The sequence below is a fragment of the Melospiza melodia genome, chromosome 1 (assembly GCF_035770615.1).
Source record: "Melospiza melodia melodia isolate bMelMel2 chromosome 1, bMelMel2.pri, whole genome shotgun sequence".
Lineage (NCBI taxonomy): Eukaryota > Metazoa > Chordata > Aves > Passeriformes > Passerellidae > Melospiza > Melospiza melodia.
In genome coordinates this window covers 34,663,181-34,689,437 of record NC_086194.1, presented here as the reverse complement: position 1 = coordinate 34,689,437, position 26,257 = coordinate 34,663,181, and the positions used below count along the sequence as shown (strand labels likewise).

General features: G+C 38.4%; 1 protein-coding gene across 4 annotated transcripts in view; it reads right to left on the bottom strand.

The window, feature by feature from the left end:
• Positions 1 to 10,809, bottom strand: part of TAX1BP1 (Tax1 binding protein 1) — a 55,336-nt gene extending 44,527 nt beyond the window's left edge. For 3 of the 4 annotated variants that reach the window (XM_063153601.1, XM_063153623.1, XM_063153616.1), the window contains exons 1-2: positions 10,699 to 10,809; positions 7,721 to 7,903 (exon numbers count right to left, since the gene is read on the bottom strand). In XM_063153601.1, the coding sequence (XP_063009671.1) occupies positions 7,721 to 7,897 (177 nt within the window). In that variant the 5' untranslated portion in view covers positions 7,898 to 7,903; positions 10,699 to 10,809. Of the gene's footprint in view, positions 1 to 7,720; positions 7,904 to 10,141; positions 10,258 to 10,698 lie in introns of all 4 variants that reach the window. The other variant, XM_063153609.1, reaches the window with a different exon arrangement.
• Positions 10,810 to 26,257: the final 15,448 nt, after the last annotated feature.

The window sequence follows — 26,257 nt, the reverse complement described above, 5'->3', positions numbered from 1 at the left end:
AGTCTGGTAAAGTTTAAGAGCCCAGCACAAAGCACTTTGCAATTTGGTTGGACAAGTAGGGACAACTCAGCTGTCCCATAATACTCACAGGTTTTCCTTCAACTCACAAAGAGACATGCAGTCATCACAGAAGTTTTTTTCTTCTTCTATGCTACCTACAGATACAAGCTCCCTTCTTACTGCAATGTCACATCACACAGTGAGATCAGCTTTCCCATATTTACATTTCACCCACAGTACATTTCAACAGAATAGCTTGAAGAAAATTTGCCAAAAAAAAAAAGGGGGAGGATGAGGGAGGGAGCATAAATAGGGAGCGCCTCCCTGTATAGCAATAATGAGTTATCCAATATCTACCTGAGGGAAAACAATAACCATTTTATTTCACTGTATCTCCTTCAACTCTCATCTGGTTCACCTTACACAGAATGTAAGCTTTTCTATGGCAAAAGCTCTACCTTACAACTCCACAGTGTTTGCAGTGTAAAAATTATTTCCAGCTATGTTTTCATTTGTTGAGTTTCAGATGAACATGGAAAATAAATTTTTTCTGATTTTCCATTTTGTTAAATTTCCTTCCTTTCATAATTGCTTAGTAAAGTCAATCGATTCCATCTGCAGGCAGAGTGCCTTAAAGAAAGACCATCAGCATGGGAGGCTCATTTGGCATTTTGTTCCCTGGCCTCAGAAGGCTGTTACACAGCTGAAAGAACAGCAGTGTTCATTCTGCTATATTAACAGTGCCTGACCCATCTACACAGCATCCACAAGCCAAAGAAGCAAACATTTCTTTGGAAAACACTTGTTTAGCTGAACCAACTTGGGCATAATCAGCAGATCAGCAGGCCTTGACTGTAGATACCTAATTACGATCCAATTTTTTTTTTAAATCACACAAAAAACCCCGCCACAAAATTTACCAGAGTAAAAATTGAGCCCTTTTTCTAATTTAAATTACATAGCTGAGAAAGTAATTTGGCAAAGCACCCTAAGTGCTACAAGAAGACAATGTGCTACCTCTGAAAGAAGCAAAATTACAGACAGTAGATAAGGTTCTGGATGGAAGTTATACAGTTTAATTATTACTGACAATAGTAAGTCAGCAGCCTTTCCATGTTTCACATGGTAAGAGACAATTACTTTGCCCCAAACCACAGACAGCACAGGTGTCTAAGCAAAACACCACTGGGACCAGTATCATAGGAAGAGATTTCTCCAAGCAGGCTTGGTTTGGCCACAACCCTGAGTAAAGTAATGCTATTTGAAAGTGACAGCAATGTCTGTGCTACTGCAGTGCATAATCTACAACCGGCAGCTACAAACACCAAGTTCTTCTAAACAACTAGCAGATGGGAAAATGAAAACATCTGGGTGCAGTGAAGCTTGTACCAGCCAAAATTACTGAGAGTTAATGCTGACTGTTAACACTGATACGCCTTTGATGCAATGGACTTTTGAACACAGGCATCATCAGCAAATAATGGCATTTACATAGCAGCTCTGAAAGAATCACACTGTACAAAAATTTCAGAACATGGACATAAGGAAAAGTATTTACTTAAGTATTAAATAAGTTACACTGTAGTAACATTCAGGCACAGACATTTCAAAAGAAGTAAGCAAAGTCAAACCTTGGGGGTTTCAATATGTCTGTAATCACCTTATACCACATGCAACCTTGAATTAGCCAAGATGCTTAAGCCTTCACTTCAGACATGACCTTGCTACTCACACTGGGATTAAAATCAGTTATACAACAGGAGCCCCAAGGTTGTGACATTCTTGGGTAGAAGATGGCTGCAAAGTATTCTAGATTCTTTATGAAAGGCTGCAATCTCAAAATGCTCTCTCAGTCCCAGACCTGAAGAAGTCCATCTCTGCTCAATGTTACAAACACTTACATTAATTTGGACTATTGCAAACATATGATATTTGTTGCAGTATCAAGGTACTATCAGGATCCTAAGTTATGATCATCTTTTGTTGGTTATATTTCTACATCACAGCTCAGAGGAATGTGTTAAAATGACATTGACAGAGTGCCTAGACCATAGGATCAACTTCCTCTATTAGGTATAAATCAAAATAAATATAGAAACAATATGAATTCCCTAAAAGTAAACCTGTTACATATGTAAACTACTGTCAAAAAAAAAGTATGACAGATCAAAGAGTAACAAAGCTACTGTTTACTTTAAGAGACAAGAATGAAAATGCATTTTGAAAGAACAGGTGGGGTTTAAGTGAACTACTCCCCTGCTACCAAATCTCATGAGAACTATCAATTAGCACAGTCTTTTATTTCAAAATTATTACCAGCTACTGGCTACTTTGTTATGCCAATTCTACAACCTACCAAACCAAATAATTTTAGAAAATTATTGACACTTGGAAAAAAAAAGTTAAAATTTCTTGTCAAAGGCAACATCACATAAAACTGGATTAACATTTTCTTCACCTCATATAGAAACAGCAAGTAATGTTGCCTGGGACTTTCTTTTTTATGCCAAGTACTATTTACTTGTCTTTCCAAAGAAAGTAAACCAGAAACCAACAGAATCACTCTAATTCACAGATAAAGCAATTCTCAAAAACATTCTGAATTCCAACAGTTCTTTTCCCAGCTATTTTAACAACAGGACATACTGTGCACTGCACATTCCTGTAAATATCATGGCCAGCTGTGCAGTGATGATTCCATTCCAGAAAAACGGTATTTCTATATGCATGTGGCAAATAACACATCCAGATGTTTTGTACTTCAGAATGTAATCTGTATGGAAATAATTGTTGCTCAAGTTACCAATCTACAGCAAAATCAGGATATTGAAATGACTCACACAAGCTATACTATTATTTGCAGTCCAAAAGAGACTAAATAACCCAGAATACTATTCAAAGATACAGCTGGATTGCCTTGATAAAACGCAAACACCAAGTTTTCTCAAGTCTCTATCAAATACACTGTTAAACTGTGTTACAAAGGTTTTTGACCACAGATAATTTAATTCTGAGATCTTCTATAAATAAGGACATTGAAAAGACAGAAATTAAGCTGCATACAAACACAGGCACTGCACTGATGCACAAACAGCAGCTCAGATGTGGCCTTGTAAGCACTGAGTACTCTCTCTGAGCAAGAGGTACTTTTTGTGTTCAATAAGTTGCTAAGATCTTCCCAGTTCTGGTTACTCAGTTGTTCCATGTGTTAGGTTGCCAGAACATGGGCTCTCCATTTTTAATGTTTAATTGTGAATATTAGAAACATAAAAATTAAGAAAGAAATTATTTTATTTTCTTCTCTACAGGTACTCTGAGACAGTCAGTATCAAAGCATGCCTACAACTAGTCAATATACTAGAAGAATGGTAATGTAGATTACTTAGAAAAATGTATCAACTAGAACTGAGGAATAGAAAGGTTTTGATGGAATAGTTAATTAATGACACAGCAAGACCAAAGTCACTAACATAACATATGTAAGACTGATTATGTGCTGATATTGCAGGTCATTCCAGCATGCTGGTCTCAGCTAAATTATATGTTCAGAAATTCACAAAATATTATGATATACCTCACAAACACCTACACCTTTAACATCATTCTCTTGAGGCAATATCTTTATAATGCCCAAAAGAGCCTTTCCTTGTGCCTTTAAGATGTGGAGTAAACCAGCCTCTCTTGTACACTGAACATCTGACCGTCCTATTTCCAGACATGTGCTCCAGACAAAGAGGTAGGCACTGCTTCCTAGAAACCAAGCAGGCTTTTCAAACACTTGTGTAAATCTGGACATTATGTATTAATAATGCAAAAAATATCACTCAGCCATATGATTATTTTATTTTACAGTCATGAAATGTAGACTTCCCTTGCCGGAAATTAGGACTACCTACAGACAGGCCAGTTTTGCAACCAGATGCAGTGCACATATTCGTTATTTTTCCTCACTTCAAAGGTTTAGATTTGGGTTACATTAAAGGCCTCTCCAGATTCTGATTAACCAGAGATGAGCAGAAACAAATAAAGAGGTCTTGGATCCCTCTAGGAATACAGACCTCCTATGAAATCAATCTAGGATGGTAAGTCTTCTCACCTTTGACTCCACGCTAGGAACTATCAGGTTATTCTGCACAGAAACCCTCAGTAGAGGGAAAGCTGATCTCAAATTCTAGTTCCTGTAAAACTGCATGAAGAGGAACTCGGGCTCTGGATGGCCATGCCAAATACTACACCAGTACTTATCAGAAAAAAATGCCTTTTATTTTCATGGTAACACACAAGGACATAACTGACCAAGACCTTTAAGTACTTGATTACAGACGACTCTCCAGAATATCCTAAAAGCAAAAAAACACAGAGAAGCAATTACAGACAGCAGACTTGAAGACTGAGTCAAAACTCGCATTTGACTCCTCTCCTGTAGGGGACAAGTAATAAAAATAAACACAAAACCAATAAAAAATGCATATGCAGAACTTCTGCTCTAAAGGATATTATCTTCCTTATTGCACTTCCTACATCTCCCAGCTTTTGTCAGACATCCAATCCCAGAATTAGTGTATGCATTTAGATGCATTTAGTTTGTAAAAAAACTGGCACATCTGAAATAATTCTTCTATATGCAACATTACTCTTTCAGTTTATGAACACTGGGTCCTCATTTTTCTAAGCAATACAAAATTGCTTACCTGGGAACAGTTTTAAATCTGTTACTGCCACCACAAAGAGCCTTCTGCTCATTATTACTTAAGTTCAACATTTAGCAACTTACACTGGGAACAAAAAAAACATCACATTTCACCTACAGCATATGCAGAGAAGCTAGTAGAGTCTTAACTTTCACAACTTCAAGTAAACTGCTCTTAAGAAAACTCTAAAAAAGTTTGAAAAAGAAGCTTCAACTGTCAATTCCGTATTAAGCAGCCATACCAATAAAGCAGGCAATAGCCCTTCCCATATAACCTTCCCAGACCCCTTGTTTCCACCACAGAGACACCAGCACAGCTGCCCATTGCACCACACCATGATCAAATCAAGAACCAAGTCAGTTATGAAATAAGAGGGTATAAGCGGAGGGAGGAGGCTGGATTTTCCTGGCAGATCATCCTACTGATCCATTTCACTGTGCAGCTGCACTAACAGCTGGAAAAGCAAAACAAATGCAATAATATAAGGATATATATAACCAATATTTACTCAAGACATCATTGTTGCTGAAGAAAAGCACTCACATCCTAAATAAAAACCATTAACTTAAAAAGGCACCTAATTTTTTACCTAAGGTTTTTTTCAGTTCAATTAAAAAAAAATCTTACCCAGCCAGTAGAGCAAACAAGACCGAATACTGCTGAAGCCACTGACCCCAAAAATTCAACAAAAATCAACATTATAACCAAAAACAACAATGCTCAAAGAAGGAAGAATCTTACTTCGTATTTATTTTCCACACCAATCTGAAATTACCGCTGTTTGTTGGGGGTTTTGGCTGAGGTTTTCTATTTTTTGTTTTTAACTAGGTGCCTTTTTCCTCTGTCCACTATTCACTATTACAACACTAGTTACCTTCTGTGCAATTTCAGGCAAAGATTTCAGATTTGTTTTCTAAGCAACTTATGCACTTCAAAAGGACAAAGTGAACTTTATTCCCTCTACATGAACAGTCTGTGAATCGACACTTTGAGTTCTCTCATAGAAATCCCACTTTCACTGCACACCAGCCAATACTGAAGATCATTAATTACTGTTCTCATAATTAGAGAAAAAAATCTCAAGATTTTTTGTCCTTTTTTTTTAAATCATAGGCTCAATTTGCTAACCATGCATTGCAACCTTCATATGCATTTAAGAGAAATAAATGGTAAAACCCCTTTCTGCTTTCATTAGGTTTCAAGCCACCTCCAGCTGCTTTTTTATTTGCTTATGAACAATCAGTTCTCTAGAAGTCACTCATTTTAACATTCAGATCACAGTACAACTTCTATTATCTATCCCAAGATGACTAGGTTTTCATAGTTTATTTTACTGCATGCATTACACATACATATTTGTAGACATAAATATAGTTAGACAGCTGGGTCTGTTTAACTCAGTGTACTGTAACAATACTAAGTATATTCATAACACTTAGTGTAAGCTGATATAACCACTAAAAGAAAGCCATTTTTATTCTTGCCATTTTGCAATGCTTCCTCCCCTTATACTGATGTGAATCAGGCAAACTGGAAATTTAGTTGGGGAATTCCATTTTAAAGATCTAGTCACAAAACACTGGTCTTAACCTCAGTCTGATTCGCCACACAAGATCTCATTTCACATGAAGAGGAAGCACAAGAAACAAGCCACCCTGCATTAAAGATGTTTCTTTGAACAGTACCACTACCTTATGCCAGCTTAACATGTTCCTCAAACGACTGCCAAAGTATTATCCGCCTCTCTTAAAGTAGAATAAAGCAGAATGTCAATAGTTTAAGAAAACTATCATCACAGCCAAAATGAAATCAGATACATTGCACACAGCATTTTGTGTAATCACTGAAACACTGTTTCCCAACTTCTTTTTTCTTTCACCTAATTAGTAATTCTAGAGTCCTGCCTGATTGCCTCCCTCACTTAGGTCAACAGACAAAACCATTACATTTGCATTTCAATAATTTCGAGATGCTTACACGCAATATAAACAGAACCAACTATAAAGTTTTGATAAAGAAGGGTCTTTTACATTTCATGAATGCCATGAACTAAACATTAAAGTGTTTTCCCAGTTACATATTTGTCAAAACTTTGGAAATAAGACACGTCTTACCAGGGAAACGTGCCTCTTGGTAAGCCAATGCCTCCCTGGTACAATTTAGTAACTATACAGTCACTGTACATTGCATTAAAAACACTCTGCTTTGTAACACAGCACAGAATTTCTATACTGCAGAGGAGTAATTTAGCTTGAACAAAGATGCACAATCTGCAGATTACAACAAAGTCAATCATTTACATTCTTAAACAGTGAACTGAGCTCTACAGGAAAAGTGCTCCAGTAAGAAATCAGTCTGTCACCCTTCTCACCTTCCCACTGCCTAAGCATCACTTCATTAAAGCCCGAAAACTTCTCTTAAATAAAATGCAAATAATGAATTTAAGCATCATCTATTAGGCGCTATACTAACAAAGATAGACAAATCAATGTCTTAAACAGAAGTATATATAAGAATTAATCAATTTCTAATCCCATAAATGAAGCTTTACTAACCTTTGAAAATATCTCCAAATATCTTTTTTCCAAGGATCTGTTTTGAATAATTTTAGTGAGCTATACTGTTCGGCCTGTTCTAGTAATAAAAATTAGTCAGAGGTGTGGGTCAAGTTATCTCCAGCTTAGTTTTCATTCTTTGCGCACATATTTCACACACAGTATCACATTCTTCACTCAGTCCTGTTCACAACGTCAATCTGTAACCACACATCTCTTCTCAATAAATTTCCATTTAATTCTGCAATTCTGCATACATTAAGCCTCTTTACTCCAGCAGACTTCCAGCTGGACTCATACCTTTAGTTTTGGTCTCCAGTTTCGTCTTTGTTACAAAACTAACACTAACAGCAGGAACCAATACATCACTTAAGCGATGCTCAACTTAAAAGCTTACTGTTGTTGAGATTTATTTTAACTTGCAAGAGAGCAAGCAAACATTTAAAAAACAGCAATAGAACAAGCATAATTTACCTTGAAAATACCAACCCAGTCCTTCTGATGAGGATGGATAAACTGGGTCAGAGTGTAGTGACATTCAAGATGTGTGTTTGGAAGATAACTTTTCGCAACATTTTGAAAAATCACGTGTGCAAAATTGGAGGTCTGCAAAGTGCTAGCTGAAGATGGAACTTCTTGAAAGGATGACATGGTTACCTGTAACAAAATTGTAGAAGGTATTACTTGAACATAGTGGAAAAACTAGTGAAGTTACAAAAATTAATCTAGTTGAAATACATATGACAGAAAAACCTAACAATTAGTTCCCCTGTTCTGAAAACAGAGAGCCATAGACTAAATTCACCAAAGTGCACTGCCTCAGCATCTCTCCAAAACAACTACCTCTCAGAATAAAAAGAGCAGTCATTTCAGCAATGACATCCAGATGGAGAGAAAGCATTGCTTAGCTGAATGCCCCCAGTATTATATCTCAGTGTCAGAAAGTGGAAAATAAAAGCAGTGGTGTGAAAACAAAGCACGGTTCTAACTTAATGAAAGATTCTTAATGGTTCTAGACACGCTAAAGAAGAAAAACAGTTCCATAGTTCCCCTGCTTTAAACTTTTCTCAAATCTGTACTGCTCAGTACTTTTCGCAGCATTTTTACACAAGAAGTTTTTCCTTCCCTCTCAGTGAAAGTATCACAGTTCCATTTTAAGACATTTTTTAAAAATAAGAATGTTTATGTAAACAGGAGGGTTTTGTTTGGGCTGGCTTTTTTCCCTACTTCAAGAGTTTAGCAGTCTCTGGGCATCTTTTACTATTAGCTTCATTACCACAAACAATGGCCTGCATTGATAGCAGGAACACTGAGGTATGCATGCAGTTGGAGGGATTAACACTAATCAGTTGGACTGCAAAAGCTTTTAATCGTGCTTTCCATTCACCACCTCGCTCAGGATACACAGTGCTACAAACCACAGTAACACAAGATGCTTCACAAGCAGAACACGAACATCCCTTCCTCAGATTCGGCAGTATCTGCCAGAAATAGAATATATGCAAGTGAGAAGTTTCAAGTGTCTGACTCCATTGTATAATCAATATTTTGTCAAAGCATTTGATATTGGAGGATTAGGGCCTTATGTATCAGACACTTCTGGAAGATGAGCTATCCTGTTCTTTCAATTGCTGTTGAAGTAATTTTATACCCACCAAGCACAGTCATACCTTGAAAGAGGTAACTGCCAAGTGTGTGACATAATATATTACTTTCATTGAAGATACATATGGAAACCAAAACCAAAACGAGAGAGGTCACTCACTGCAAGACTCAAGTAGTTCAAATATGAAAATGTTTTTGTGTACCTCCTATAGTCTTTTAAAATTTCACCAGTTAAAAAATAAGTAGTAAAACTTGTGCTTTCTTAAACAAACTGCACTCTGAGGTAAACACATATCCATCATCCAAAACAAGGAAAAGGTAAATACAAGGTGGTTTTTTTTTAGTTTTAAGCCATCAATATTTTAAGGTTATTACTGCTCAACTTAGAGTACTACATGAATTACATAGAGTCACAACATTATTTTAATGTATCAGATGTTAAATAAAAAACAATCTTGTATACTGACCAACACAGATCACAAGATAAAACACAAAGCTTGTAAGTATTAATAGACATAAAAGAAAAAAAAAAAAAGAACTTCTTCCACAAGAAACTGAGTAAAGACCAAAACACAATTTTCTAGAGACAACAAGGTACACAATAAATCTTATCAGTTATGTAGCTTCAGTCCAGAATAGGAAATGCTACAGCACAGTAAAATTCTGAAAACTCCCACACATCTCAAAACAGAGGCATCTCTCAATTTCACTCTGAACTCTAAATGGTATGTATCAGCAATTTTTATGGTTCTAATAGAAAAAGAATAACCTTAGTTATTTTCAATTGCAACCAATTAATTCATTTTTAGTAATTTAGCAACTTAGCCAAATAACACTGACATGAAATAGTGTACTTAATTTTCATTAGGTAGAATAAGTACAAAAAGAGTGAACACAGCATTAATAATAAGACCAATTGATTTTTTTAAGTAAGTCTTTAAAATTGTACAGCTCAGCCTAAGCACATACTAAAAAAAAAAAAAAAAAAAAAAAAAACCAACCACGAAAAAACAACACCAACCTCAACCAAAAGGAAAAAAAATAACCACCTCTATCCACTTCTGCACACTGGCTGTCAGCTGCCGCAGCTGAATACTAGCCCTAGTGCCCTAGTGGAACCAGGAAAGTTAGACTGGTTTCCAACCCCAAAGCAGAACTGCTCACAAATCTGACTTGTCCAGACCAGCACAATCATGCGGGATTACTGCTGCCTAGCAGGAAAATCCCCGGAGCTTAGGTGATGCTCAGATCTACTTACAGTCCAAAGATATGGGGATGCTGGGTACTTGCCTGCTTAACTCGCAGCGACCGGCTAGGCAACGGGAGAGGAGGAGGAAGAGCCACGCACAGCCTTCATTACTGACATGACAAGCGCTCCCCACGGGAACGCTCAGCGACGCGTTTGGCTTTGCGCAGCGGAAAGGACGGTGAAAAGGAGGAAAAGCCCGTCCAGCAAGAACAACAAAAGCAGGACGAGCCGCACCCCCCCAGAAAGCTCCTCCTGGAGTCCTCCAGCTGCGGTCCCGGGCCCGCGACACCCCCGGCCCTCCCTGCGCCGCCTCCCGCCCCTTCCCCGCCGCTGCTCCGCCACCTGCCCGACACGGTCGCCTTGGCTCCGGGCCTTCTTCTTCCCCCGCGGGCAGGGGAGCCCCGCCGGCTCCCGCAGCCCGGCCCCGCCGCTCCCCTGCTGACCACGGCCGGCCCGAACAGCTGCCGGGGGCCGGTGGCGCAGAACCGCGGCCGCACGGCCCGGCCGCCCCGGCCCGGCCCAGAAGCGGCCGGAAGCCGGCGGGAAGGAGCGTGTCAGCCCTGCCCGGGCTCCCCGGCCGGCTCCGGACAGCTCTTACCTAGGCAGACGCGGAGGGCGCCGGGGACATCAACATGGGGCCTCCGCCACCAGCGCGGCGCAGCTCCGCCCGTCCGCCCGCGTCACTTCCAGCCCGGCCCTGCCCGCACGGGGCGGGCACCGACACGGATCCGGTCGGGGACTACGGAGCCGCCCGGTGGTCTCCGCTTCCCACGGGTACACGCTCTCGGTGGGGCTCGGGGGTGCGGGCACGGCGGTGTACGTGGCGTGTGCCTGATCGGCCTGCTGGTTCCTCCGTGCAGCGCTCCCACGGTGCCCTTCCGTGTTGTCCGTGATTACAACATCACCTCTGTCGCACCCAGTTAGCCCGAATTAATCATCTCCTCTTCCGTCCCACGTCAAGACACAGGCTGCCGTCACCCTGTAGGCCACCGTTAATCTGCCAGCCTTTGCACGTCTTCCCAGGGCAACGGAGGGCTGAGATAAGAGCGACTGTACACGCTTACAAAGGGTCCCGCCTGGGTACCTTGGCGGATCTCCATGAAAGGGTGTTGTATCACACAACACCGACTCGGAGAACCAGGGAAGCACAGAATCATTTAGGTTGGAAAAGACTTTTGAGCTCATTGCGTCCAACCTTTGACCAATCACCACTTTGTCAACTGGACCGTGGCACTAAATGCCGCGTGGTTTCTCGAAGACATTTAGGGATGGTGACTCCACCGCCTTAATGACTTTAGTTGCCACAAGTTTCTACAGTATTAATACCTTTTAGCACATCTGATAGTTTTGAAACAATCTGGATTTAAATGGTTTGGGCATTAAGGCTTTTCTGACTAGGCTCACAACTATTTCACAGGCTCCATTCAATTTTCATCCAAAAGAAGCTCATAGAACACTGACCTGAGTCACGGTGCTCAGTAAAAGCGCCCAGTGATGAGTACTCATCACTGTAAGCAGGATTTGTCCCAGTGCACCCAGTGTTGGTTCCCGCTACAAACTGTCATCAAGATCATGCTAAATTCTTTGCTGCTACCATTTCTTACGTGTTTTCATGTGCATTTTAAACAAACAGGTTAGGTGGAGAGACATAGTGTTATTATGAATAATATGATTACTCATTAGAATTATTTAGTTAGGTTTCTTACAAGTTCACCTGTTTTTTCATGGTCAGTCCTAACAGAAATGAAACTAAGCTGGAGCATAGAATGTTTCTTTAAGTAATTATGGTTATTCATTGCACTTGTAGTTTTGTTTCTGAAAACAGTCTTGTCACAGATTACTAAATTGTCTTTTGATTTGTAGCCACAATGACTAACCTCTTATATCCTCCATACACTCCATGTTTTCCTGGAAAGCAGTAAATTCCTTGCATAGTACTAACTGATCACTTTAGAAGACACAAGAAGTGTGTCTTTGGAAAATGCCCACTGGAAAATGCAACCAGTATCTTGTTCAGCAATAAGGAGGTAGGAAGAGCTATTCCTTCTTATCTGAGCCCTCCATTTCTTCTCCTTACTGCTCTTTGCTCTGTATGATGTGATAAAGGGCTGTCTAAGAGTCACAAGACACTGTTGTCATGTGGGCTGGAACTTAGGAAGAACTCGAGGTTTACAGTCAACAGCTGGGGAGTATGAGCATTGGTGAGATTTAGTTCTGCTTTCATTTAAAGCCATTATAATGCAGATTTATGGGAATATGATGGGAAATTTGAAATAAAGATTTTCTTTGGCAACTAACAAAATTTTTACAAAGGAATGCCTGGGAAAACAAACAACCAACCCTCCTCTGTTTCCTAATTAAAAAAAAATACTTCTCCTCAGTTCTGAGTTTTTTAAGAAACTTGAGATATTTCCATGTTCACTTAATAATGTTCATTTAGTCAATAAAGTTATGGTTTACTCATAATTCAGTATTCAGTAATTATTTCTATTGCTTAATGCATATGGAAGAGGTAAAAAATCTACTGAAATGCTGGCATTCAGTTGAGCAGTGAAAATATTAGGACAAATAAATCAAGAATTATCTTGTCTTTTCTTGTACTTATATCCACAATTTTCAGGAAAATGTATTTTTAAACTTCTAAACTTGCTATCTAAACCACATAATGGGGATTATATATAATATAAAACTATTTCTGACTAAAATAAGTGTGTGGTTTAATGTGTTCTCATGTATGCTTTTGCATGCTAGATTTCGATGCAAATGCTATCCCTCCAGAATTTATAGATATTTTACAGGAAGATGCTGCAGAGCCTTTTCTATTTTTTTTTTTGTCACATCAAGAAATTAAATACTTGACCAAAATGGACAAGTGGTGCACAGTGATCCCAGAATCAACAATCAATATCCTTGTAAAAAGATCTGAATCAAGAAAAATGTGACTAGAACTGGTGATACTTGCACTTGGCTGAGAATTAATGGTTGAGTGCCTTGTTAAGTCTGAATTTGCTAGACAGATGCTATGTCCTGAAATGCATCCATGTGATCTAAATGTTTCAGGAAACTTGTTCTTCAGCAGAAAGAAAACCAAAAAACCCCCAAACAAACAAACAAAACAAACAAAACCAAACTCCATTGAACACTCACTACTTTTCTATGCTTGCTTACATTCTCTGCAAAATATTTAAAACCAAAAAATGTTTGATAACAGCATTTCTAACAAAACCTTACTCTTTTGAGATTTTCTTAACACTAAGACACTAATTAGAAAAGCTTATTACAGGTATGGTGACAATAATTCCATCTCCTTCTGGCTTTATTTTCAGTTTTCTAACTCCACTGATTTCAGTAACAGGAAACTGGTTTTGTTCAAGCCAGTACTTTACTACAAATGGTATGGTTTTAATGTGTACCAGAATGTACTTTAAACACGTAGTATCAATGTTTAGCCAGTATTTACGCATTTTTAAAAGAAAAAGGAACTAGGAATGTCAAGCATTTTTTCATGATACTATATATATACTTATAATCAAAACCATGTTTGTTGGAAGGGATGTCCAGAGCAACTCAAAGGAGCAGCCGTGCCCAGTCACATTTCTAATGTTTCCACGGATGGAGATATTCCACTGTCACCTAAAGAACTTCTTTCAGTGATTTAAAACACTCATTGCAAAAAAGTTTCTTTGTATCAATTTCCCATGTCCCAGTTTTGTCTCTTGTCTTCTTCTTTCACTGTGCGCCTCTGAAGAGAATTCTGTTCCATCTTTTCTACACCCTCTGCTTAGCTGGTTGGAGACAGCAATAGGCCCTGAGGCCTTCTCATCTACAGGCTGAAAAAAGTCCCTGTTCTTGCTCTTTTTGTGTCTCTGTGCACAATCTCCAAGGAAAATATGTCAAATACATTTCACCAGGGTATTGACTTGGAAATAAAAAGCTGGCAGAACTGTTTTTAAAGGGTCTTTATTTCTGAAGTGCATAAATATGAGGACAAATATACAATGGCAAATTACAATTGTGGTATCAGAAATATTAAATAAAGTAAAAAGTGCGTGTGAATTCAGTAACTGGATTTGAACATTACTAGATTCCAAAGAAGTTTGAAATTTGGTTTGGGATGGAAAAATTTCCCTGCTTTGTAGTTATACTGAGACTTTACCAGGATGAGACTAGTCCCTCCTCAGGCATGAGATGAATGAGAAATAAAAACATGCAGTTAACCAGAATTGCCAAAGGAAACAGGGAGCAATGACAGACTACCAAGGAACAGAGTCTCAGGTTTTTGCAAAACACTGTTTTTATAACCACACTATCTTCTTCCACCTGTGATCTCCTTCAGTAATTTAGAGCCTGGAAATTAAAAATGGATCCTTGTCACATCTGTTTAACCTTGGATATATGTGAACTTTTATTCAATCCAGAGCCTAACATTTTTTTCTTTCATTTGTTTACTTTCTGAACCAAACCCATGATGAGTTTTTGAGTCATCCCTGAATTCCTCCCCTCTGAGGCCCATGTTTGTTTTGCATGAGTGACAGAAAAATTCTGTATTTCTAGGTTTCATTACCAGAGACAGGTACTTGATGTTGTGGATATTCAATCTATTGGTATGACATGCTGATATTGATGAAGTGTGGTAAGGAAATGCTTCACTTCTGATGATTTGATTTCATTTTGGTTTGACTCCTATTTCTACACTTCCAAGTTTTAAAAGTATGGGCCATGTGAGATGTAAAATATATATATTGATGTCACTAATCGGAAGCTCTTTCTGGTCATGTTGTAAAGCACACTTAATCTTCTTTAAGATCTTCTTAAACTTCTTTAAGATCATGTTACAGAAAGCTATTAACTATACTCTTAAAACAGTTAAATAGTTATAAATAATGTTTCATATTATGGCTGACAACGCTGAATTGCCCAGCATTTAAGGGAACCTAATCACAGGGCATGCAGTCTTGGCCTTCCAGCAAGATGGAGTGGCTCAACTTTGGAACATATTAGAAATCCCATACTATTGCTAGCATTTCCTATTAAGGAGAAAGTTTCTCTTTGTGTATTTTGGATTTCTTTTCCAACACTTAATTGCAGCTGATGAAGAAAAGCTATTCAAAAGCTGCCAGGATTTTTAAATCTGTAGAGTGAGATTGATGAAATTTGTGGTTTTCCCAAAAGAGTATAGGTGAGAGCAGACATGTAAATTTTGTATGTGTGTTCATGTATGTGTGTGACAGAGGAGAGAGCAGGAGCTTACTTCTAAGGTGTGAGACTTGGCAGCACTGCACTGTACAATGGGCACAAGAAACCACACGTCTGTGAATGACTGCATTTGAATTGCTGTTACTTCACCGTTGGGTTACTTTATTGTTAAAGTAAAAAGGAATGTTTTTAATAAATGCAAATAATGAATTAAATGGTTGCACATACTGAGGCTTTACCCTCTGGTGTGTAATTAATATATGTGCACTGGAGACCCAGGTCTGGGGGAGTGTTTCATTTCTTATTTATGATGTTTGCAAGGGGGTTTTTTCCCTCCAGCATACCTCTTACTGGCATACACAGCACAGCATGTAAATGACCACTGAGTGGGTGTCACTGAAATCTTAGCAGATATAGAACAGGTAAATACCTTTGTTTGGTATGCTGTAGTAGATTTACTGTTTCTCTCAGCCTTTTATCTTTTCTATCTGAAAGTAATAGGAAGCTCCCAAATGACCAACATTTTATTTTCAGAGGCAGGAAAACTGCACGTAGCAGGAAACAAACAAGCAGTGAGAATTTAAAAGCTCTTGTACCTTGGAGCACAGCACTTAAACCTGAGGGACTAAAAGTAGAAAGGCACTTTCCACAGCAGCCTACAGCATGCTTCTTGTATCCCCTTCTGGGTCCCCTTCATGCACTGGCTGCCACCACTGACAGAGCACAGAGTGTCTGTACACTATATCTGCATGAAGCTTGGCAGCTTTCCTATTTTCTCATAATGGTTTATGTTTTTCTGAAAGAATCTAAAGATGTCTGTGTCCTCATACTAATGCTGTCTCCGGCTCCTCTAGCCTGGCTCAGGCAGTTGTGGCTCCAGCATTATATTGGTTTTTCTTGCTCCTTGGCTCCCTGAGCAGCTGTGCTCGAACTGGGGGGCTTGGTGCAGCTTCACAGTTCCCTGCCAAGACTGGGACCACCTGAGCAATGCAGGAATTCTTTGTCAGCCTTGACTTGGTGCCAAGGAAAAGGGCTGCTGGGTCATGCTGTGCACTTGGGAGAGGCTGAGCCCGGCCTGGGTCTCAGCACAGAGATTGACTCGTGCTGCTTTCCCCACATTCAGCTTGGAGATGAGTCTAAAGCTCTTGTGTAGCTATTTGTACAGAAAACTTCTTTGTCAGCAGATTTCAAGTCTCACCTTTTACTGCTTGAGTTCTGAAACTCTTACGAGTTCTTAAATTCTGTGAAAAAAAGATCATATGGCTACATACATTACATACAAATCAATTACTAAGAAACACAGTGCTTAGATGAAAATTTGTCTTTAATTCACCCCCCAATTATTTATTATTCTATAGCGTTTATTAACATTGTACAGAGAAGAATATGTTGGATTTGCTATGCAAATTTACATACAGAAAGTAACATCATCTTTCTGGTATTATTTGATCAGCACCATTCAGAAATGCAAATATATTCTAATCACACAACTCTCTTAACTTTTCTTATTTCACAAATTTATTTCCTTGTATAAAAAATATTTTTTAAAGGCAGAAGACTCTTGAACTTTCTACAAAAAGAAACATATTTATTAAATGGCTCTCCCTTTCGCTAATAAATTTTACATTATAATGTAGCCAAGTTAGCATACTTTGTTGTCCAAAGTATGGTTGCATGTTGTTGTGTCTTAGAACTGGAAACTTTCAATCAAAATTAAATTTACATTAGTAATATGGGTAACAACTCTTTTGTAACCACAGTAAGATTACAGTCATGACATATGGCTTTAGTTCACTACATGGCAAAAGATCTGTTGGGCCTGTAATAAGTGTTTTGTACACAAACACCATGGTAAAAAATCTGTTTTTACAGTGTTTATTTCCATTATCTTTGCTAGGATATGTCAGTGGGCAACATTTGGTCTGCATATCTGCATATTTTGAATGTACCATGTCTGTGCTGAAGGAGACTTTAATGCTTCATGAAACTGCCTGCATAGATGCCTGCACCGAGGCCTGACTGAACTTGTCAACAGTATCCGTTACTTATACAGCCTGTAAGTAGTGCAGCTTTTCCATAAAATTGGGTGACAGATGTATGAGTCTGAAAAACACTAAGTTATCTTACCAGATTTGAGACCTTCACCCATCATAATCCACACACTGATATCTTTATTTTAGCAGTTTTATCCCGGAATCCAGGCATTTTTCTGCCTGATAGAAGAGATGACAAAAGCAAATTCATTCTGTACTTCTCTCTCTCCTTCCCAGACCTTTGTTGACTTGTGTTTCTCATTCTGCTGCAATTAGTCAACTGCAAGGGAGAATTAATTGAATATTCTTCCTAGTTGTTTTCTAAATTAAAATGCAGTTAGTCTTAGTTTTTGTCACATTAATCACAGGTCTGCTGGGGCCAAATCAACTCATTTGTCAGTGGGAGTTTGCACAAGCTTTCAAATGGGATGGATTTTCTCCCACAAAAGAGCAAAAAAAAATCTCACGAATTGCACCCATTGCATGTCCAACATCACCCTGATTTTCCATTTACATATTGCTTTTTGATCATTTCACACTCAATATTTCACTTAGAAATCATTTATATCACAACTGTACTCGGCCTTCAGTATTATTAGGTAGCATGGAATATATTCAGTCATGGTATGAAAGTTATTTCCAATAGGACTTATGAAGAACAGCTGAGCAAGTACGACCTCCTGACCTCAAAGTGTTTGTTTACTGGGAACTGTACTCCAGTTCTCTACATTTAATCTGTCTTGGACGAAGCTGACATTCCCCTACTAGATTTATTGTATCTCTAGAGACTATTAGAAATACAACATTGTCACTGTTTATCTAATAAGATGATAATAGGATTATATTAGTCTAGTGATAATGGCACATTTATTTTCATTTTTTAATAGTAACAAATCGAAGTTTGATTTCATGTTTAGTAAAGTTAATGTGTTACTAGGGGAAAAAACATTCAAAAAGTACTTTTCTTTCAAACAAATCAGTAATGGAAAATATTTCTTATTCCATCTTATTTGTAGATCAAAGCATTGGTTTGTGTACATGAATAGGCATGCTATGTCAATTTCACAGAAATTATAATAATGAAAAAAATCTGACTCAGAAAACTGTGTTTCCTATATCAACAACTCTGGATTTTGGAAGCTTGTCATGATGTTTTTCCTTGTGCCTCTTTTCCTAGAATTTATCAGCTATCAAAAGGCAGGCACAACAGACCAAATTTGCATTTCAATTGTACTTAGTTATAATCAAGGTGTGAAAAGTAAATTCATTTCTTACTAGTGTTGGTTGCTCTTAAGACAAGAAAAATCACATTATGTTTAAAATTCAGTACAGAAATGCATTAATATATAACAGAAATGTAAACCAAAATTAATCATAAACAAATGTTCCATACATAAGCATTGTCTGTGATGAAATTATAGGGCTAGACTTAAAGGTGCGATTTGTATTTAAAAGTCTTAAATGTTAAACAGAATGAGTTAATTTTAAATTTTCAGTAGGGCTGAAGTGTAGAAAATAAGTTGGTTCTTTTATGTTGATTTATATTACTTTAATAACAGTGTCACTTTTTCGAAAGTTAATTAATTGCTCTCTTGATCTGCAGTGGGTTATGCTCTGGGTAAAACTTCTAGCAAGCCAATGCTGTGGAATGCACCTTGCTCCTTCAGGGATCTAATGTTGTTTCCTCTAAAATCAGGAACAAACTCTTGAGAATAGAGTTGATAGGAACAGGATTACCCCTTACACTGGGTGAAGTCAAGACACTGCTCAGGAGCATGCCATATAAAGGCAATCTGTCTCGAGCAATGTGGTTTCCTACCCTTTGGTGTAGGAAAACCCAAGGACTGAGTTAGTGTCAGGTTTCCTCTTTCTGTATCAAAAGGAAGTTAGTTCACGATTTTATCAGACTAAAGTGAGGTTGATGCTTTTAACCTGATATGGATATGTTGGTTGGAAAAACTACTTTTTACATGTTTTATCTGCATGCATCTTTTCCTGGGAAACAACTACCTAAAGCTTACTCAGACTCCTTGGTTTTGATCAATGTACCATGTAGCTTTTCCATGTTGCTTTTCCCTACTTTTCCCATAGTAGTTGCCTTACTATGTTCACTTTCTTTTGCTACATCAGTACCCAAGAACTGGCAGAACAGCATTGAGTTTTGTGCAATTCCCACACAGATCAGTATGTTCTATATTTAGTGCATTGCAGGTAGAAGTAAAAATAAAATCACCATAACTGATACCAAATATTTATCATAAGTAGCAATATTTCCTTTGGATTTTGTTTCCTTCTTCAGCTGCTTTTACAGAATCTACCCATCTAAATCTGAACCAAAGTCATCATCCTCTTTGCATTTTTGTCTTGTGAAAGAAGCTTGTAAAATAAGGTATTTAATAAACACTGCTAGATTCTAAATCCATCAGAAATGTTAAACATATCTTTCAGTTAAAACACAAAAATGAAATCAATCCGAAATTGCTACAGGATGCTCTACTGGTAATTTACACATGAAATTTTTTGATTCAGTTCTCCAGTTCTTCTGTCAGTTTCTTGTGTCTATTCATGGTACATATATGCAATCACCCACCTAAAACATCCTACTTATTTGTAAAAGACAGTAGCTGTTGAAGTTGCTCATAATCAGAACTGCAACACATTCCATTTAGCAAAATACTTAAGAAGACTAGTTCTTTGAGTGAAATCTTTTCAGGGACTTTGGAAAATTCACACTGTGTTCCATGAAATTCAGCTAGATGAAGTGTCTCTATTACATCGTCCTTGTGTGAGAATTTGAATGGGACGATTGAATTATTCTAGGAAACAGGTACTTGAATTTTTTCCATCTCTCCAGGAAACTCAGTCAGTACAGGCTAGCCTAAACATCATAAAGGGATTTATCAGAGCTAAGAAGAGGACAAAAACTGTTGTGTTTAACTGAGCTGGGTATGCATTTGTACAAATAAATATGTATTGCTACCCTGTGGTAGCCTGCCCATTCTAACATTTGCCTGATGTCCCAGTGAGATGCAGCTGCTTTCCAAACTACAGCACAAATGCTTCTGATAGAACAGACATTACATCTTCATACCAAAACAAAGCTTCTATGTTCCCCCCAGGGCACTGCATTCCCACAGAAGCCTGGAATTTGTGTTCCCTTAGGTATACGCAACATTCCAAAGTTCGCACATATTTAGCTCAAGGTTGATTACTAAAATGCACAGTGCTGCAGGATATATCATATGATTCAGCAAGTAATAAAGGAGGTCCAGTTACACAAGAGCTTTTTTCCTGTAGGCAAAAATAACCACTTGCATTGCTGCTTATGCATTCCAGTTCATTATCTAGCAAAATGTGCACAGCTAAGAAATGAATACTGCCCTGAGAATCCCAACTCAAATATTTACAAATGTGAAGAATGTTATATTGTGTTGGACCCAAGGTCCCTCTAGCCCAGCAGTCTGTTTCCAGAAATGACCAGTCAGAGAGGAAATACTTTGGAATATTTCTCTGGAATGCTTTCCCAGCTCCAACTATTTGAAGCTCAGGCCTTCCTGAGCAGCTACACTGTGCTTTGATTGCATTTTGAAATATTATAACAGCTCTCTGATGCAGACAAATAAATCCAACAAATACAAGATGAAAGGTTAGAAGGAGGAATGAAACACTGTAGGTTTGGCTACCAAATAATTTTATTCAAGTTTTAAATGTACTGTTGCATCCACAATAGTTTCTTTTGGCTACACTAAGTAGTGTTAATGCTGAATTTAAATATCACTCTGCAATGAGGGGCCCATTTTACAAGCATCCTATGCTTGTAACTCTTGTTAAATTCAGTGGAAATTTAGTTATCAGCCCAGACTACAAAACTTGATGCCCTGAAAAGGGTATCTCTCAAAAATCATGGAAAAAAATAGCCAAACCAAACCCCCCAAAAAACCCCACATCAAAACCAAACCAAAAACAAAAAACCCAAACAAACAACAACAAAAGCAAACCTCTGAGCAAATGTGATTATTTCATGCCAATGAAGTTAAAGTCAGGGGCAGGTTCTGCAGTGAATCTAGATGCCCTTAGCATATTTTGGCACAGTGTATAATTTCCCTTTGCTTTCTGAGGCTCCTTATTATTATACCTTATTATTAGGAGAAAAAAAGAATCTTAAATGTAAGAAAATGAAACCTGACCAAAAAATACTATAAATGTTTTGTTTTCTTGGGTTGTGGTTTTTTTTTTTTAATTCTTTGTTTTGCCCTTTTATATTGAGACTTTTAAAGAAAAATAAGATGGCCGTATTTTCAAGACTAAGCATGAAAGGAGTAGCCTTCTTTACATTTTTTCTCTTTATTTACATGTTTGATTACATTTCTTTACATGTCCTGTAACTTAGTGGGCACCATGTACCAACACTTAGAAAACTACCTACCTATTAATGTAGAATAGCAGCTGCTTTCTGTATTACAAATGCTCTGGCAAGTTCTCATGTTTTAATATCCATGTTCCAATACCACAAATCATGATGTAGGTGTATACCTTACACCTAAGGTATACACATACTTCTTACAGGGTAAGAAAATGAATCTCAGTCACTTAAACACAAAGATCTAGATTTACTATGTCACTAAGCATTATTTGGGTACTATATAAGTAAATATACACATTTTTGATGGTCTAAAACTGGGAATCTCTTTAGTCTTCCTGTCGCAGACATTTTTTCATAGAAATCCTTTCTTTGGGATTTGTGCATCTTCTGGGAAGCAGAGGCCCCAGAAGAAGAATGTAAACAATTGTTATCAGCTGCTGTGAAATGTAGCAGGTGCCCCTGTGATTGGTTCAGGTTCCGTGTTTACAATTAAGGGCCAATCACAGGAGCAGCTCGGGGACAGATTCCCTGGACACAGAACTTTGTTATTCATTCTTTTCTGTGCTATTCTTAGCTTAGCAGCCTCTGCAACTTCTCTCTTTATTCTTTTAGTATAGTTATGATGTATTATATATCAATAAATCCAGACTTCTGATCATCAAACATGATTCTCGTCCTTCTCTCACCCTGGAGACCTCATCAGGTCGCTGTAATATCTTCCCACTAGTAATAATTTGGTTTTACATTACCAACAAGCAGTAGTTTAGGTGCTGATTTAAGATTGGCCCATTCAGTCCATCCACAGTGAAGACTGAGTTTGCCACTGCAAGCATTTGTTAAGCAGACAGTTTACTGTGACAGTTTACACATGATTGAAAGGCTGTAGGTTAACACCACTTCTATCTGCATGCCTGAGGGGGCCATAAACTGTAATGCAAGGGTGGGAATAAACAGTGAAGGTTTTCTTTTAAATCCTACTCATTTCACAGGTCCGGTATAGGAAGCTGTCAAAAGCCTGAATTGACTGGATTGAGTGGGAGGATCTCCAGGTATACCTAGGTTTGTGTAGCAACAATGACTTAGGAATAAGTAACTTATTTTGAACAAGAACTTAGTTTGGCAGCTAAAAAATCAGTTCTTAAAATAATATCTATACCGTTTTTATAAAGCACCATAAGGTCTGTCAATGAAAATAGACATACATCAGTTACATATTTAGTATTTGTCTTTGTCATATACAGTTCTTCTCCTGTTCTTTTTTATGTGTTGTACAAACTCTACCTGTGCTAAAGCTACAAGTAGGCTAGGAAGTTCTCCTTCAGAAAATTTTTCCAACCATAATCAGTATGATATTTTGAGATCCCATTTTATGCCTCAGCCATAAGGTTGACATTACTGCTTTTAAAATACAATACACCATTGATGAAACAAAATTTAAAGCAAATTAAACATTGGCAGTCTCTCTACCACTGGCAAAGGCACACTTCTTAGGAGTTGGCCTTCGTGGCATGTTTACAGTGTAATCACTGATTTCTGGAAACTTTTCTGGCAGTTAAAAATAGCTAGTGAATTTATTTTTGTAGGCAATTTTATACTTGACTTACATTACTTGAAAACATTTTTGTTTAAAAAGTAGAGGTATATATCTCCATTCTTAATGTAAGGGAAAAAAAAACAATTTGTAGAACCAAGCTACACAAATAACAGTTTATTTTAATTTTAACTAGTTAATTTCAGAAGTCATACATACAAATCTTTATGAAACCCACTACTAGGTGTGAGTAAGGAGACCATGCTGTTTTGTTTGAAAAATAATCAGCATTTATGTCCTGGCTTTTAATGTAAGTAAAAGCTTTCATGGCCATTTACTTAACCAAATATGTTCTTAAGTTAACAAAGCTTTTTTCCTTCATTTTCTGAGGGGAAAATGGGACTAGGTAGGCAAAGAAATAAACACACAAACCAAAATTAACTAGCAAGACTTAGTGAGATAAAGTTCTACAAAGGCAAAGCACTTTTAACAGAAGGAACTTACTGTACTATGTGCCTACTAAAAGTTCAAACATCTCTAGAGGGCATTTTGGAGAAAATAAAAACCACAAAAACTCTATTAATTTCATTTTCTCTCTTCTGAAAATGCTCTGCACTATGGTCGTCCTGCACCATCTAGCCCCACAAGTGCTTCCTTCTCATACTGGCTACCTTAGTGGTACTAAACTATTAATATCAGTTTTATCAGTGTTCAAAATGTAAACAGAGATTTCATTTAATCTAATCTCAAGGAATTTTATCTGTCTGCAAAAGTACATTCTGTACAAAAGCAATGTAAAAGCTATAGTATTATAGTGGTCATGCCTATAACAAGCCTTTATACACAAGTGTGTTGGCAAAGCAATGCAAGGCTAAGTCTACTACATTTTTATTAATAGGACTATCCTTTTTTCACTTTCTCTTACTTTTTTTGAGGAGCTTATGGTGTATTTTTATTGTGTTGGTATAAGTTTATTCTCCTCATATACCTTTGGAGCAAAGAATGCATTATTTATACCTGCACAAACAAAACCACCTTAGACATGAGAAAGGTATAGAGAAAGATGTTACTATAGGGGTAAAGCTGCATCTTGTAATGAGAGTTAAAAATCAGAATTCAAGGACCATAATGAGTCCAGCATTAGACTTTTCACTCATTCCTCTACATTTAGCTCCCCTCTCTCCCGCCCCCCACCAAAAAAAAAAAAAAACAAAAAAAAAACCAAAAAAACAAAAAACCAAAAAACCCCCCCCAAAAAAACCACAAAACTGAAATCACTTTTCTAACTCAGTTCAGACTTGATAGGAGTCTAGATCAAATTGACAAAGGGGCAATGACTCTGAAAATGTAAGGTACTGAAGAAGCAGGCTGGAATGCAAAAAAAAACCCATGTTTTCTAAGTACTGTGTGATTATATGTAAAAATCAGGTTTTAAAGACTTCCAAATACCTTATTTGGACCATACCTCAGTACAAATTTCTGCCAGTATAGCTGCTCAATGAGGAGTCACACCTCTTCTCATCACAAAAAAAAAAAAAATCAAAAACAAGATGGTAGTCAACCTCTTCCCTGCTGAGGAGAAGGGTAAACATAGCTCAGTAGCTTTATTCACTTGGCAGCATTCAAATGGCCCAGTGAAAGACATGACTGAGCTTACAAAAATATTGGTGTAATTGAATCTGTGGAGCTTCCAATGTTTTGCAAAGTGTTATCAAGCAGAAGAGTTTCTGTGTTTGTGTCTCCATTGCTTTAATACAGAGATTTTTCTTTTTTTCTCACGCCATAATCTGTCTCAGTGCTCAGCTGAGAGGCAATGAGAGGCAATGAGAGAAAGAAGCAACTGGGTGAAGGGATGAGATCAGCCTACTGAATGGTAACTCTCACATATCACAGTAAAGCTACCACATGACCACAGCCGCCTTCACTGCCCACAAAATTTCTTTATGTTGAGCTAGGTTGATTTAACAATATTTAACTGTATTGCTTTATACTGGTAACTATAAAAATATATATGATAGGAGAGCTGAGCTCATATATATTTAGCCTATTCTTTCTGTGCTAACATATAATTGAGTGAAGACACGTTGTGGTGAGACCCGAGATCTGTGCCTCATGACTCCCAGAAGTCTGTAAATGATACTACATAACAGCTACAAAAAAAGCTCTGACCTAATGACAGTAGCCTAATGACTGAGGGAGCACCCAGCATCCTGGCACAACAGAGCAAGGCAAGTTTCTCTGTCAGGAAAAGAAGTTAACTACTTTGTTCCAAAGAGATGAACGTGGCAGCTTCAGGACTGGAGCTGAAGCTTTGCTCTGAGATGGCAGCACTGGCCTGCCTCCAGCCTGCCCTCCCTCAGAGCGTGGTGTGCTCCCTCACACAACCTCCTGAAGCTCTCCCAGAGCTGCCAGCGGGGTCTCCAGATGCTGGGCTCTTGCAAATTTTATTACCCTGTGTTAGGCCTTTGGGAAATGCACTCTGGGCACAATTGTTCTGGGTTTGCATGGCAAAATTTTGGCAGTGGATGGGTTCTACAGGGCTGGCTTCTGTGAATAGATGTCCCTGCAGCCCATGGTGACCCTAGCGGGACAAGCTGTCCCCCTGCAGCCCATAGAGGTCCACAGTGGGGAAAAGATCCACCTGCAGCTCATGGAGAACCCCACACTGGAGCGGGTGGATGTGCCTAGAGGACACTTCCCAAAGGCCTCTGGGCACATCCACCAGGAAGCCTGTGCTGGAGTGGGTTTGCTGGCAGGATCTGTGACCCCTCAGGGGACCCATGCTGGAATGGTCTGTTCCCAAGGGACTGCACCCCATGGATGGGACCCTACACTGGAGCGGTTTGTGAAGATCTGCAGCCCAGGGGAAGGACTCATCCTGGAGAAGACCAGGGAGGAATGCCTCCCATGGGAGGAAGCCCACGCTGCAGCAAGGCAAAAGTGTGAGAAGTTCTCCCCTGGAGGAGGCAGAAGCGGCAGAGTCACCGTGGGATGAAGCGATTGCACACTCCGTTCCCCAAACCACTGAGGGAGG